At 34.9% G+C, this 16,812-nt stretch overlaps 2 protein-coding genes across 2 annotated transcripts; one reads left to right on the top strand and one right to left on the bottom strand.

The window, feature by feature from the left end:
* The first annotated feature begins 5,075 nt into the window (after positions 1–5,075).
* On the top strand, positions 5,076–6,245 carry LOC105619435 (uncharacterized protein C3orf18-like). Its single transcript, XM_012200990.1, has 3 exons — positions 5,076–5,465; positions 5,757–5,900; positions 5,972–6,245. Exons 1-3 carry the CDS (start codon positions 5,076–5,078, stop codon positions 6,026–6,028), a joined length of 591 nt encoding a protein of 196 aa, XP_012056380.1. The 3' UTR covers positions 6,029–6,245.
* Positions 6,246–6,701: 456 nt separating this feature from the next.
* On the bottom strand, positions 6,702–9,799 carry LOC105619543 (nucleolin-like). Its single transcript, XM_012201097.1, has 3 exons — positions 9,502–9,799; positions 7,717–7,956; positions 6,702–7,598 (listed from the first exon to the last, which is right to left on the bottom strand). Exons 2-3 carry the CDS (start codon positions 7,936–7,938, stop codon positions 7,467–7,469), a joined length of 354 nt encoding a protein of 117 aa, XP_012056487.1. The 5' UTR covers positions 7,939–7,956; positions 9,502–9,799; the 3' UTR covers positions 6,702–7,466.
* Between the last annotated feature and the right edge of the window lie 7,013 nt (positions 9,800–16,812).

The following is a 16,812-nucleotide window of genomic DNA, read 5'->3' as shown; positions in this document are numbered from 1 at the left end:
TCTAGCCTATCGTCCAAAAATGGACGATATCCTAAGAAAAGTGGATATTGTTATATAGTTTATATCCACTTTGTCAGAAGGCAGTAGTGTGCGGCATTTTGCGCTTAGAGCTATTCCACACAACTTGCATAACCGCATAAACATATATATATATATATAAAGAAAATCATCCAATCCAATCCAATCTTATATATTATATCCTATATACTATATTTGTTTCTCTGACAAAAATGTGATTAGATATTTTTCTTTATGCATATAATTATGCGGAAGTTGTGTGTAATGGCCCTTATAAGTTTTGGACCATTATGTTTCTCAAGTTTCTTTCTGATTGTACTTATTACAAAATACACCCGTTGATGATATATCCACAACTTGCATAGCTGCATAAGCATATGCATAAAGAAAATGATATGTTTATGCGGCAATGTAAGTTGTGTGTATATACCCTTACATTCGTGCATGTTACATTCGTTTTCGCAATGTGTGTGTAAATCTATTGAATTACAAAATAGCGACTTTTCCCAAATAAAAATAATAATAAAAATATCTCTTCCTCAAATTTTCTTCATTTCTAATCGATTCCATTCATAAGGGCCGATTGTTCCACTTTTTGGTAAATTTTGAATGTTAAAATTAAATGTGTTAAATTTTATCTGTGAGATAATTCGCGCATGTAATTGGGTAATTTTACTTCTTACAACAGATAAAATTTACCACAAAGTGGAACAATCGGTTCTAAAATACATTACATAAAATCGCTGTCTACTAATCCATACAGCACAGAAGATTGAAGTAATATTGCTGCAATGTTGCAATATTAGTTGCAATGTAGATTGCAATGAAACATTGCAGAGATATAACAGAAATATAAATTAACAATATGCAAAATGTTAATAATATGCTTGTAATATTTCATGAACATTGCAAAACTGTAATTCTTTAATTATTACTATAATAATAATATAAAAATATAAGTTTTTACAATTTTTGTAGTACAATCTTTTTAGTTTAACAGTCATTTTTATGATATATAATAATTAATATAATTCATTTTATATTTAAATAAAAAATGTATTAATCTAATTATTTGACGGCCATTTAGCTAAGTTTTATATTTATTTAAATATGAAATCAAAAGATTGTATAATATCGAATTTGAATACAATCATTATGATAAGCAATTAAGCTGTTGAAAATGATTTATCGAAATATTAATTATGTGATCGATAATGTATTTATGCCTGAGGTGAACGCAAGAATAAAGCAGTGTCCGAACTTTATTGATAAATTTCATATCGTCATTTTTTTAATCGATTTCAATTGACTCAGAGTGGTTCTGTAATGTTTCTACAATTTCTTTCTGTGCTGTATGGGAACTTGATGCATGATAAAATTTATTAATAACAAAAAAAATACTATTATCCAAATGTTTAAATATTTTTTCTGAATTTCCCCAAACTATTCTCAAATTATGTAAACATAAATAAATCAAAAATATTTAATTTGTCTGCCATCTTGTCAGTAGTCTGTATACTCTTTTCATGAATTTCAGGGAATCAATTCTGTATCTTGAAACGAGAAAATTACAAAATACAAAACGAGAAAAATACAAAAGTGAGCGAATTTACTAGAATATTGATAATTTCATTGATCAACATCTAATAAATTTGGTCACTTTTGTAATTTTTACCTTGAAGATCCCCAGTTGTCGCTGGCAACAATTGCGGTAATCCTTTTGACGTTAGAAAATGAGCGTTTTAGCGTCGCATGAAAAGACACCTTAAAATTGACTTTTCATAGGAAGCACGTTGCGGCAGCAATTCGTTGCTTGGTTAAAAATTTTACATGAGATGACGCATTTCCGACGCAAAATAAATTTTGTCATATTTCATTGAAGTTTAATCGAATAAACAACGAACAGCAAAGAATTCGAAGTCGAAAAAGTCTGCAATATTTACAAAAAATGTGAAAATTGAGTATATTTACAATGAGTACATTTTTATTAGAATTTGAAATGATGGGAATATTCTAAATAAATTCTAAATAATTACTTGAAATGATAATTGTTCAAATTATAATTTGCACTAACAGTTGCCATATAATCACAAGTTTATATCTTTTTAAGTTTTCCATATTAATTTTCGAGCTGAGCAAATAAAAGACACATATTTTTTTAAATTTTAATACATATGCTGCCTTATTCTTTTTCATACGTAGCAAATATAGCGGAAGTAATTATGAAAAATTTATGACGTGACATTTTTGCTGCCGCAGTGTGCTGCACATGAAAAAGCATCGTAATATTTCATCTTAGCTGCGTTTGGTAATGCAAATCTGAGACGTCGAATGCTCTTATATTATAGCATATGTCACGTGTACTGTAGAAAAAGAGCACTCCGACGCTTCAGATTTGCATTGCCGAACGCAGCTCTTATATAATCCATCATAGTGTGGTGCAGTCACAATATAGTAGCGCAACTCAATAGTTATGGTCAAAGTCTCGCAAATGAAGCATTTCATGGATCGATTAAAAGAAAGAATTTTACAAACTGATCAATTAAAAAACGCTTCAAAGCGTTTGCAGCATAGCGTTGACCGTATTCTCTCTCTCTTTCTGTCGGCACTTTTGATTATTAGAATTCACATTGCGTACGATAACGTCCGATACAACGTCTGATATCCAATAAGAAAGCTTGATTTCTAGATATTTCAGCTAACAATATTTTGTCGTGCGACGATGCTTATTGTATAAGAATGTTCGTTAAGATTCAACTTTTTCGTCGACGATGTATGTACGGACAATTTGCACGCGATTGATGTACATTGTACATAATGACAATCCTGTAAGTAATGAAATATTTATAAAAATAATTCTAGATTAGATGAGGTTAAATTATATTTGCTTTCACTTTTATTTACATTTCAATATATTATGCTGATTCTACAATATCGGAACACAACATGTTTTCCATCAATAGCTCCTACGCAATATGGGAAGTTCCATCTTTTAAAGAATTCATCTTCAATTTTTATCCAATCTTGTTGAGAAGATTGTTCTAAAATTTGAGGTTGCAGAACTTCCCAAATAGCTTCGTATGTTTCTTGTATTATACCAGAAACAATACTTGTGCCTATACGGTATGACATCGCAAGTGATGCCATCAAATCGCCGGATGCTAAATATCTATTAAAAAAATTGATCCTTAAAGTAAATAAAGAAACATATATGTCAAGAAAAACTAAATAATAAAGTTAATATACCTTAATGTTATTAATAGTCGAACAGCAAGCAAAATTGTCGAAAATTTGTTTTTTTGTTTTTCTATAATTCTCCATTTCCATTTAATTCTCCAATTAAATGGAGTAGTTTATCAAAAGTATTAGGCATCATTTGAATATAATTGTAGTCCCAATTTAAGTCTTCAAAACGCATTTCTTGTATTAATATACAAGCTTCACCTTTTGTTTCTCGTTCGAATACATGGTCTAATTTATAGCTTTTTTTTCTTTTTAAATCGAGTTTGCTTTATTTTATTAAGTTTCCATTGCATAATTAATAATATTTTCAATAAATTTTTTTTCCGTTATAATTGCGTATAAACATTTCATTTTCTAAAAACACAGCTGAATAGTCAGAATATATTGCAGATTATGGTGTACTGTACGAATCCCTAAAATCGTATTCACATGTGAATAGCTTCAAAGCGATACAATGAATATCGGACGTCGTGGATGTCGTACATAGTGTAAATCCTACATTAATGTTGACCAAAATGGAATGCGCATGCGTGAAATAAGTAAGTTAGCATTGCCACGGTTAGCATTACCATTTAAACTTCTTTTTCTTTTCATTTTTTTTTCGCTCTATTAAAATTTTTCGCAAAACTCATTAAATTTATTCACATCGCATTCCAACGAATTTACTATTGCAATAAAATAATTTAAACTTTATGAAAATTAATAAAAATAAATTGTAAATATATTGAAAAATAAAAAAAATATAAAAATTAGGAAAAATATTAAATTAATTTAAAAATGTATATTTGTATAAGAAATATTATATAATTATATATCTACAAATATTATAAGAAAACTGATATAAAAGAAATTTATACATATATGTCCAAAAAATAAGTTTAAAATACAATAAATAAAAAGAAATCTTTCATGCTCGGTTTTCTATGTTACTTTTATTCATTTTTTCACAAAAAAGTTACGATCAATACCTCGAGATTTCTCACACATTTCATCAAATGGACAATACTTCCCTCTAAATTTTTACTCTGAACCATACTTGAAAGAAAAATATTTAAGTGGAACATTGGAATACTTATTTAAATAGAAAAAGAGAGAGCTATAAAAAAAGAAGGAAAAGAGATGGAGCAATTTACTTATTTCACGCATGCGCACTCCATTTTCGCATAATATAAAATCAGGAGAGTTGCGCTACTATATATTTTGTACAGTGTGGTAGATCAACTTCGAACATCTCTCCTCGGAGAGAATCAAAGGATCATCGGATCTAGCCGATATGGTGGAATCTGTCTGATACTTCCACGGGAATATCAAAGTGAGATCTTACAACATTGTCTAATAAAGGAGTTATCTATCGTTAGATGAATAATTGATAAGACCGATGTGACGTCGGTGTTCCTCTCGTTGACATGTGCATAAAACGATATCCGAGGATGATAGGATATCCAATGACGAGCATATGATACCACGTAACTCTCGTAGCGCGGTGGGAAACACGCATGTTTGTTGACAAAGCACGAAGAAAGAGAAGGAAATATACAGGTAATTTAATTTGATATCCATGTTTCCTAAAATTCAGACTATGGGCCTATCTGGATACAGTTCAAGAAGACAGAACACCAAGCCTGAGAAGTAATAGTGTAAGAAGCTAGCAGATACATCTTAATTTTATTCTGTCTATTACAAAAAAAGAAATTACTAATTTTATTATACTTGACATAAGATATAAATATGTGCCACACAATGCGAGGAGCTTTATAAAGTTAGCGTAACTAACTGATGGCTTAACAACAATTAACCGAGCTTTTTCTAATACAATGCACGAGAATAATGATACAAATGATGCGAGAGAATACAACACAACAGATGCCACCGAGTCTATTTTGTACACTATACTGGTGAATGATCTTGCAACAGTTTCCACAAGCATGCCAAGTACAATCTACAACGACAATGTATCCACGACGGCATACATAGAGTTGCCGCAGGACAGCGAGAATAATCAACGATTGTGGAATATATCCAAAACCGCGATAACTTCACTGTCCGAACCTACAGCAATATCATTTAACACTTCAAGAAGCACTATGATATATACATCAACAACCGAATCATTTGATGAATTTGGTCCGCCAGAAGGAGTAGAATATATTTTTGTACCACTTGGTGTAGTGGTTTCTGTTATTATACTATCAGCTGTGGTATGGGTAGCGATATCACTTTTGTCATTACCTTGTGACGTTTTTCCCCTGCTGTTTTTATTTTTGCACACAACGTTATACAAGTATCAATACAATGTGTGATGTATCTATCATTCTATGTTTTAATATTTATAATACATACGATCTTATTGTTTTATAAGAATTATAGATAAATGTGATACGATCATACAAATCATCTTGGCATATGTTTTTTTTTCAGCAAAATTTTACATCCTGCTTTTCTTGCTAGGTATACTTAAGATTTCTCGAACTTTAACTCTAATTTGGTTTTTAAAGGTACTGATTATATCAAGAAAACGCAAGTTGGAACGTTTAAGACACAGACTCATGCCAATGTATAACTTTGATCCTGGAGAAGAAGAGGAGGATGATTGGGAGACTGAACTGTTGGACGAGTGCTACAATACACATCAGAGACGAGTGTGTAAGATTGCTTTCGTTCATGATTTGCGCAAGTGCTTTAAAAATAAGAATCATTGTTGATTTTACAGCAAGGATATCAATCCATGGATACTGAAGAAAATGCAGAGCTATTCAGTCGTCACTAGTAGTATATTTTTGCATAGCATTTATATTATTTTTTCATTAAGCTATAACTATTATAAGCTAAAGACATTTCTTTATTGTAATTTTTATACACACGTTATTAAGCATATCGGAATTTACAACTTTAGCTAAAAATTATATTTTTTCTTATACAGATTCTTAAAGACCAAAGTTTTATAAAAATAACATATTTATTAGAAATATATTTGATAATTCCAATTTTCAACTTTTTTTATAGCCTAATGTCATCTAAATTATACACGAAAATAAATTTTAAATTGTTTTATTATAATTGAATATTATACGTGCACACATAAGTTTCAAAATATCAGTCAATTAATATGTATATAATACATATATAGACATTGATTTTTACATAATTAATTTCATAACAAAATACAAATATGAAATTTTTCACAACTTTATTATTTATACAATTTATTTTAATCATATTCATATCTTCCTACTTTTCTTAAAGATTATTTTTCTCATTCAAACTGGTTATTTTATTTTCCTATATTATTCTTTTCCCTCGGATAATTTTGAAAAATGCTTTTATCGTTTAATGAAATGAATTATAAGTTATGTTACTGTTTTGTATGAAATATTGTCATAACTTCACGATAAAGTATAGAATTTTTAATCTTAAAAATCGGGAAAAATATAAATGCAAAATTAATAAGAGTACTTTGAGTTTATTTACTTTAATACAAATTTGACATTCACACATATGCTTGCCTCAAAAACGACAGTAATATACATTAAGAAAGTGTACTTATTAATGTTAATTAGAAAAGAATAGTCCCTGCATATGTTACATACAAGAAGTTTCTTTTTCGTGTTTATCTTTCTCTATCTCTTACAATATTAGATCAGTATGGAATTCTTTTTTTTTTGGTTTCATGAATCGCGTAATATGCATATGAAGGAGAAAAGGAGGTAGCAAACATGTGACACAATATTCTCTATACTGCGAAAGTTTTCTTTAATTAGAAAAAAAGTTTATCAAACCTCACTTCTCGGGCAAATTAAAAAAGTTTCGAGATCGGCATTGTAATCCAGTCTTTTACTGTTAAAGAAGGTTACATGTACGTAGTCTTAGTACTTAAAAGTATGATTTTCATTTATCATTTAATAGTAGTGATGTCAAGTAAATATAAAGAACTTAATAAATTTGTAACACAATTTTTGTATCCGACGTTTCTTAATAATAACGTGAATTCATCAGCGTGTGGCACTGTGAACTGGAGTTTGTGAGAAAACTCGAGTATCAGAACAGTGTTCACCGCTTCGACACTCGTTCGAGAGTTAAATCAGGTTAAAATAAATGAAAAGTAAACCTTAAAATGTTTCAATTCAATACGATGTTCTATTTAAAGGTCTTCGAAGGATAAGTCAGCTGTGTTAGTTTCGTCCTCCCCTATTGCATCTGTGGATGCTTCAATTCTCTTCTTCCTCCTCCTCCTCTTCTTGTTCGTCTTCATCTTCACCAGTAAGTTCTGGTTTCTCTTCTGTCTTTTTCGGTCTACCGCGACCACGTGATGGAGCAGTTGTGCCTTTTGGTGGTCCTTGCTGTAAGTTCAACAATTTTTTTGTGAAAATAGATGATTAAAATTAATTATACAGACAATAATTATTATTAATAGTTTACAGCTTAATTTCTAAATATTTCTGTCTTAATTCTTCTTACCTTCTTCTTGTGGGAGCCCTTAGGTCTACCCCTTCCCTTTTTAACAGGTCCAGGTGGTGAATCATCCTCGTTGTCAGATTTTGCAGGGCGTACTGCATTATTTTTTTCCACAGAAGGTCTACCCCTCTTTTTGGGCTCCTTAACAGCGTTCTTATCTGCCTTAGCCGGCCTGCCTCTCTTCTTTTTTTGCTCCTCTACTACAGGGGAATTGTCGTCTGACATATTTATTGTCCTGTTTCACTGTAAAAGCAAAAAATCAATATCGATTATTTCTCTCAATCGCCTTGTCTCTTTTTCAGATTGTATCGTCTCCAATAAGATGAATGAAGAGCGCCAACTAATACAAGGAGTTCTAAGTCATTTGTGTATACATGTGTATATGCTGTGCGGCTAATGTGAAAATAATTACTTGCTATACTAATAATTATTTGACATTATCCATCAAATGAATTCCTTGTGAATATGTCCTTTGTACTCGCGGATAATCCTTTAACTCACAAAATCTCTTAGTGCCATATATTAGTAAAATAAAAAAATAAATAAATAATGATAAAACAAATATTTATCTATCAATATATGTGTCTATAATACAGAACATAAATGAATATCTTTTCAGAAAAATGTATTAACCTTACATAGACAGATAAAACCGATAACGAGTTCGTGCCTATCGCTGTTGTTGAACAGAGCCCAGATACATTGAGATTCTCGAATCTCAGGAGAGAAAAAAAAGGGTAAAAATAAAAGAACGAGTGTGACTATCGATCTTTCAATATTTTCCTCCCGTTGTCTCGCGCGCTTAAAGGAGCATTGGAGATCGCGACGAGAGAGAAAAAGTAAAAGAGAAAGAGAGAGAGAGAAAGCAGACTGCGCAAACGCGCTGCGAAAATCAGTACTATCAATTACGCGCCTCGCAAGTTTACGAGAAGAGATACGCGGTGCGCGACATACAATTTGCGTCGCAAAACGCCTCTGGCGCGGCGCGATATGGCGCGCGGCTCGGCACGATCGAAAACAATTCTTTCGCGGGCTTCAATAATTTATTCTTATATTGTGGCTCAAGCAAAATCTCACGATATTCTTTATTCCGCGGAAACTACGTCGTCGAATATCGTTGCAATTGGCTGAAAGTCGCGTTCGCAGGCTGTAACGGCGTCTGTCTTCTTCTTACTCCGAAAGTTTCGTGCCCGCCATTTTCAAAATTTGCAAACGGATCGCGTCGAGTCGCGACGGGGACGCCGCGTCGGTTCGATATCGGAGGAAGGAACGAGCAAAATTGCTATTATCATTTTTTTTATTCTTGAATTTTGCACGACGGCGACGAGTCTCGCCGTCTCGCGACGAGGAAATAACCGTATGGACGGCTGGCCGCGTTGACTCGGAGAGACGCCATGAGAGAGAGAGGCGCGATATCATGGCGTCCACGAGTCGTGTGTGCCTCCGCGGCGGCGGCGGCGGCGGCGTCGTCTACCCGCGCCGTTGAGGCCGCGTCGAAACCGCCGTGCCGATAATCTCTGCAAGTAACTGCGCCACGGCGACGAGGAGCGTGGCGAAAAATCCGTCACAAACCTGATGAATTATTGAACACGCTTAGATGGCTCGGTCGCGCGCGCTTACCATCGAAATAAATAATCCGCCTCACGGTTAACGGCCGTTTCGGATTAAATGGTACCGAAGGAATTGGGAAACGAGCATGGTTCACATAAATGAGTAAACGACGACCATTGAACGCGCGCGCACGCGGGCACACACGCCCGCCTGCACCAACTCGCGCACTCCACTCACCTCACCGCTCGGTACAGATGAAGAAAATTTGATCTCGCGTATGTCGGGCCACGCACTCCTGCTCCGCGGAGAACAAAGGTTTCCCGTTGCCGGTCGGCAGCGCGGCGCGCGTAGTGGCGTGGCGGCGGGTAGGTGATGTCTCGCGCCTCGCGGTCACGTCGCTTCGTGTTGTATCGTATCGTATCACGAGACGCCGTGCGGCTCTTCGACAAACGCACTCTCGTCAGTCTCGTCTCTCGGCTTCGCGGACCAGCGTTCGCTCGCTCGCTCGCTCGATCACTCGCGTTTGCCCGCGTCGTGTGGTGCACTCGGCACGCTCTCGGCTCTCGTTCGCTTCGCCGCCGTATCACCGTGTATTAACAGGCGCCGCTGTGCCCGCGCACTCTACACACAGTCACGGGCACAGGATACCAAGCGCGCGCGCGCGCGCTCACTCGCTCGTTCGTCGTTCTCACGCACACTCTCGACTCTCGTATACGTGTTCCGCAACCGCCGCGCCGCGCCGCGACGTAACGCAGCCTCCACTCCTCTGTCCTCTCTCGTCTCGTCTCGTCTCGCGGTCTCGCGCGCGCTCTTCGGCCCTTGGTGGCAACGAGGCGAGCCGGCCGGTGGCGGTAAGCGGTTGGCGATCCGGCTTCCAAACGAACGATCTGTCGCATCGACGTACCCGAATTGTCGTCGTCGTCGACGTACGGTAACGACTAGCGATACAAAACACATGCATACACATACACGCGCGTAAATGCGACGTATGTATATGCGAAGCCAACTGCCAACTTACCGGGAGAATATCAAGTCGCAACTGACCGACGACGATACACTGCGACGCGATTCGTCGAGCTGCAGTTCGCAAGCTGAGACCTCTCTCTCCCCCGCCAATCCCCGGTCCGTGAGCGCGTCAACGAATTCCCGCCAAAAGATCGCCCCGCGCGCGTGGTGGTGGTAGCGGTGGCAGGCTGGTAGCATCGAGAAAAAATCGCCCATTCGTTCGTTCGTACTTGGTGCGCCGCGCCGAGGGCTCGCAACGCGGCGCCCCGAGTCACGACGATTCTCTCAGCTTGCTCACCTCCTCCCTTCCTTATTCGATTTCTTTTTTTTTCCTCCCTCTTCTTCCGTACCTTGACGTCGCCGCGGCAGCGACGGTGGCGGCGGCAGGATCCCTCGCCTTGCTTCGGGAATTTCGCGCGCGCGATCGGCGCGATTTGGCGCGAACGGTTACAATGGCGGGCGACTAACGACTTTATTGTATCCGCGTCCGTTGGTGGTTGGATGCGTTTCGAGCGAGGGAGAGCACCAGAACACCAGGAGGAGAACGATTTGCGTTTCTTTTTCTGGGACGGATGCTACGTAAAAATTTCGTTAATGACGATGGAAATTGGAGAGAATTGCACGGAATGAGCATTAATATTAATAATGACCTGCGCCGCGTGGATCGATACATATATACGTATGTGTCTGTGCATAGGATTATGCAAAGGAAAAAAATCGCATATGCACGACGAACGTCGAATAGTTACGAGCCGGTTGTAAGCGCTGGGGGACATTGACCTCGCCGATTCTCCCGACTGTGTTTTCGACGACTTGAACTTCCACGTCGATACATGGATGAAATAATTTCATCCCCGAATCAATAGTCGGATTTATTGTGAGTATTCCAGGTGGAAACGCAGAGTCAGGCTAATATTACGAATAATCTTATATTTAAAAATTTTTTCAAGTATGGTGTTAAGACTGTAGTCTTTAAAATGTATTAAAATCTTAAGGTCTTAAAATAAGAATGGACTATATAGCCAATATTCATAGTCGATTCTTATTTCAAGATCATTTAAGACCGTCTAAAGCAATGTCTAAAGATGCTAATGCGACTTGTGGTTGATCTTAAGATTGTATATAAGACGGTCTTAAATGTAAGAACTTGACTGAATACCGGCCATAATGATATACCATAGGATGTCATCATGACTTCATTTGTCACTTATATAAGTGACAAATAAAATAATCATAATAATGTTCTTATGTTATAAATTATGACTTCTATTCCACCTGGAATTGTTGTGAGTTACTACACTTTGCAAATGATTACGTAAAAATTCTATTACTCCGATTTGAATTTCTTTCAACGATCGTTCGACGTTGCCGCATTTATTCCTTCGAATCTATTTTTCCTCCTATTTATCTTTGCGTCGTGAATGTTGTGGTTTGATGAGCGATCATCGACTCGCCTGAGTGTCCCAGACAAACGAAAATAAGCATATTGAACATCTGTTATCATTTTAATTCATGCTTTGTGAAAATAAAGGCAGATTGTTTCTGATCGCATTCCTCTTATTCCTCTAAATGTCCTTTCCCATAAACAGTATCTTTATGAGAGAAACATAAGAGACGCATTGTAAAAGTATAAATAATCGTCTGTAGAAGTATAAACAAATCTATAAAGTCTGAGTATTCATAATATTGTTTATCTAATAATAAGATAAAATAGCCTAATCGACACAAATGAAAGAACAAACAGTTATGGCATCTGATCTGGTAAATTAATGATCAAAACAGAATTCAAGAAATAAGCAAAAAAGTTGAATAAAAGGACAAGATTCCTTTCATACAAGAAAGAGAAATTTATGTATAATATATTTTATCTAATATAACGTTGCATGATGATTTGGTCGATGTCTTCTACACTTTCTTTTGTTAACCTTTAATACTGGTTTATTCTTTCGAACGCAACGTGTGCAGCGCGTCTGTTTTCCTTTTGCAGGAAATGCAAAAAGGAGCACGGAAAACGCACGCCTGAAGTGCAAATGGATCGCATATTATCGATCCGCGCTTCTCGGCGTGACGTAAAGACGAACGAAGGAATGAGCCTGTAATTAAAAATAGGTTTCGTTCCTTTCAAGGTTAATTGACGTTCTTCGTTTTGCCGGTATTATCTCTTTCAAGCAACGATGAACGGATCGATCGCAATGCGAATCTCTCGTTATGGATTAAGCATGAGGCAGTTATGCACAGTGTGCTCCATTCAGTCTCTATGGAAATATCCCTAAAAGGGAATTTATAAAGACCATTTTTACAACAATCTTAAATTTAAAATTATTTTAAGTGCAATCTCGAATACTTTAATGACTGCGTTTAGCAGAAAAAGTAATTTTGTAACTGTTGTGTAAAATTCTTTAATTTGATTGGTCTTGCTCTTAGTTCCTCACTAGATCTAAATGTACGTACAAACCAATCATATTCAAGAATTATACATGTTGCAAAGCTGCTTTTTCTGCTGAACGCAATTATTGATAATTTTATTGATTAAATGAAATTTAAAAAAATTTTATGGGACAATTAAAATTTAATTGGTCAATATTCATAGTTGATTCTTGTATTTGAAATAATTTTAAGTATAATTATTCTCTCTTTCTTTCTCTGGACCTGCACACAAAATAAATATTAGGAACAGGAATAAATATTAAGATTTCAATCTATCAGATACATTGGAATGCAGTTTCCGGTAGATTGAAATCTTAATGTTTATTATCTTAATGTTTAGAAATCTTAATGTTTATTCCTATTCCAATATTTTCTCCATTGTGTGCAGAACCTCTCTCTTTCTCTCACATACACATTAAATCAAAGAATATTATTTGTTACATATAACGTATTTTTATAACTTATGTTTATGATGTCAAAAATAATTTATGTTAATAACCTAAAATTTATGTTAATAACAGTATTAAATGTAAATATATATGTACTACATATATTTTAAATCTTAAATAATATATTTGATTTTAGAAGCGATATTAATATAAAGCTCAGATGCGAAGGACAATAGCGATAGAAATAACACGATTTCAATCAGAAATTATATATTCCAGTGTATTTGATTTCTAACAGGTTGAAATCGTGTTTTTTCTATCGCTATTTCTTCACATTATGTTGAGGCTTTATATCATTTCATTAACTAAATGATCTTAATAAGACTAGCTATAATTAAACTTGAAACTATCTCAAAACATTGTACGGTTATTTCATTGGCTGAATGGAATCTTAGGCTGGTATTTATAGATCAGTATTTATAAGTCGATTCTTATTTTAAGTCTAAACAATGTTCTAAAATCTTGCATTCACAATGCTAAAAATCGAGATTTCAAACAGAGAGAAAGAATTAATCACATTTGAACAATTTCATATGACCAATGCGATTGGTCAATTCTTTCTTCATCCGATCTCAGATCAATTTCTAGCATCGTCGAGGCTTAAAATGTTAATATTACTCTCTGATTGATTTATCTTAATAAGACTATATATAATCTCTTATAACGTAATTGACAATGGTATTGTTTATTTTGCCTCTCGGGGAAGACAACGTTAAGAAAAGAAGAGGTTAAGACGAGAAATTACGTCATATAGATACCCCAGATGTAAGATCAAATGATGACTTCCGGCTAATTGGCGTCACTCTTTATATCCACTCTAACCCAGCGTATTTGAAATGTAGGATTTACACTATCGTACGACACCATACGTCCGATATTCATGGTAACAAATGAATGTTAGGTGTCGTATGACGAATGTAGTACGTAATATGAATCCTATATTTCAAATACAGTAGGAGTCATTCGGAGCGAGCAGCTTCCGAGAGACAAAACGAACAATGCTAATGTAATATGTAATGGCCGCAGCACAGAAGCGGGGAGCACAGACTCTTGCATAATGCATAACACATAATGCATAAGAAAATAAACCAATCAAAATCCTTTGTTTCCTTCCTTTTCATGAAATAAAGAATTCTGATTGGTTGAATTTCTTATGCCTTATGTGTTATGCGTTATGCAATCTGTGCTCCTCGCTTATATTCAAACTTGCATATGCATAAAGAAAATTATCCAATCGCATTTCTCTTATAAAGACGCACGTAAAATGTAATTGGATAATTTTCGTTATGCGATTATGCAAATTGTGTGGATATACGCTAGGTCTGTTCGCGTTGCTCGCACTTTTGACATTCGACATCTTCGCTTTCTTTCTTTTTAAGGCAAAATATTTATCCATCTCAATTTAAGTGCAAAAATATTTGAGGATTTCATGCAACGCGAACAGACCTCTTGCATAACGCATATAAGCGAATCAATTAGAATCTTTCCTTTTCTCTTATTCCATGGAAAAGAATTTTGATTGATTGATTTCCTTATGCACTATGCGTCATGCAGAAGTTTATGCTGCCTTAATTGTTCCAATCAAAATCCAGAAACAATCATATGTGAGAAAATGTGTTTCTGCTATTAGTTCTACCGGTTCTACCAATGAATATCGTTTTATGCCTCCCAATAGAGGCCTGCTTTTTTTAAACTAAATTTTTTGTGTTCAGGTTCAACCATTTAGGTTTCTTCCTTTTCTTTTCTGTTAGAAAAAAGAGAAAAAATAAATCATGCATAAAGAAGTTCAGAAAGAGAACAAACTTAATAGATTACTTTTAATCTCTGTTTAACTTAATTATTAGATCTGTTTTTTATTGCTGCTTATTGGTGTTTATTGCTGAACTTATTGCACTGGATTGTACAGTTCAGAAAGTGCAGCAATAAAGAGCAGATCTATTGTTTATCTTTTTAAAAAATCCTGAGAAATCGGACAAATGAGAGCCCAGCAAACGAGAATGGATTGAAATGGATTCAGATTTTCAAAAATATTGATTCACGAATGTTAAAAATGAATCAGAAAATTGAAATGCTTTTCAATCCTGAATGCATTTTTATTCATTTATAGGAATTGCATGGAGTATATCTCTATGCCTTTCAATCTAAAAATAATATTAGCTTTTTCTATGCACACACAACATTTTGTGAATACTGTTCAATTCAAAATTTTGAATAAGAAATGCAATTTTTCAGTTGCATCTAATTGAATCTAATTGAATCCAATTGAATCCAATTAAATCCAATTAAATCCAAAAAAGTATTCGCTATTTAAAATACGCATTCGGAAAAGAAAAAAATTTCAATCTATTTTAATCCATTCTCGTTTGCTGGGGAGGGAGGGGGGAAGTAAAAATCTTATATTATTTAAATGTGATGCTATGTTAGATGATTCTAGTATTAAGGGAATTAAGAAGTTTCCAAAATCTTTATTTACTATTTCGATTGTTTACATCACGATTTTCGAGAAATCTATCCGGTTTGAGGACCAACTTTCACTTTCTTTTTTGGGATATAATTAGTCACGTTTATTCCGATCATCGAGAACCAGAGTCAACCAATAACGAAGAAAAAAAAGAGGAAATAATGTGTATTGTGATAATTTATACAAATTTTATTGCGATAGCTTCGTTTTCGAGTAGTACGAATAAATATATAAATACGTAATAAAACGTAATAAAGTAAATATTAAATTAATAGATATAGTTCAACATTTAATACGCATTAGGTATTAGAAATTTATGTTCCTTTGAATCTCACTTATCAGAATGCAAAAGGAACGCGCATTCAACTGAGTTATGACGTCATAAGTGGAAAATCTGAGAATCGGTATAACTGGAAAGCAACTAATATCTCGTCGGTGTCTTTATTCACAGCTAGCTTGTCAGCACCAAATTTATCAACATCATCGATTTTATCGACAGAGAGTTTAATTCGGATCAGAATGTAAGAAACAACTAACTACAGTTGAATATTCCTCTATCGTTTAACTATAAGAGGCTCCGCACAATAAAAGGAACAATAAAAGGGAACAGAGAACAGAGAATAAGAATTTCAACTTACCAGAAACCGTGTATTCCACAATACATGATTTTTGACAGATTAAAATTCTCATTCTCTGTTCTCTGTTCCCTGTTCCTTTTATTGTGCGGAGCCCCCTAACAGAGGAATACTCGATTGTAGTTGGTTGGTTCTTACATTTTGATTCGGATTAAAACTCTCAGTAGAAACCTAGACCAGTGTCGAAAATGTGATACGACACGTAGTTGACATTATTAGTTCACATCATTTTATAAAAATGATGTTGGTGCCGCTAGTGTATGATGGCTTTCGTTTATCACGCGAAAAAGGCCGCTATGGCTTTTCTCAGGTTTCTCTGTTAAAGGTATAAATATATCGACATCAAACGCATAATGAAAATTATTGATGTAAATTGTAAATTATACTGCCTTGTTTGTATTCAGTGGTGAAACGCTCAAGACGAAGAGAGAGAGAGAGAGAGAGAGAGAGAGAGAGAGAGAGAGGAGGAGAGAAGAAAAGAAAGTAGTACGGTAGTACGGTCGGTGGAGGTAGTTATAGTTATACTTCTACTAGTATAATTACTTACAGTAGTCTTATTTATTTTAACTTA

Source organism: Atta cephalotes, assembly GCF_000143395.1.
Source record: "Atta cephalotes unplaced genomic scaffold scaffold00001, whole genome shotgun sequence".
NCBI classification, from domain to species: Eukaryota; Metazoa; Arthropoda; class Insecta; order Hymenoptera; family Formicidae; genus Atta; species Atta cephalotes.
Note: the sequence above shows the minus strand (reverse complement) of the source record. Positions and strands in the feature narration are given on the sequence as shown.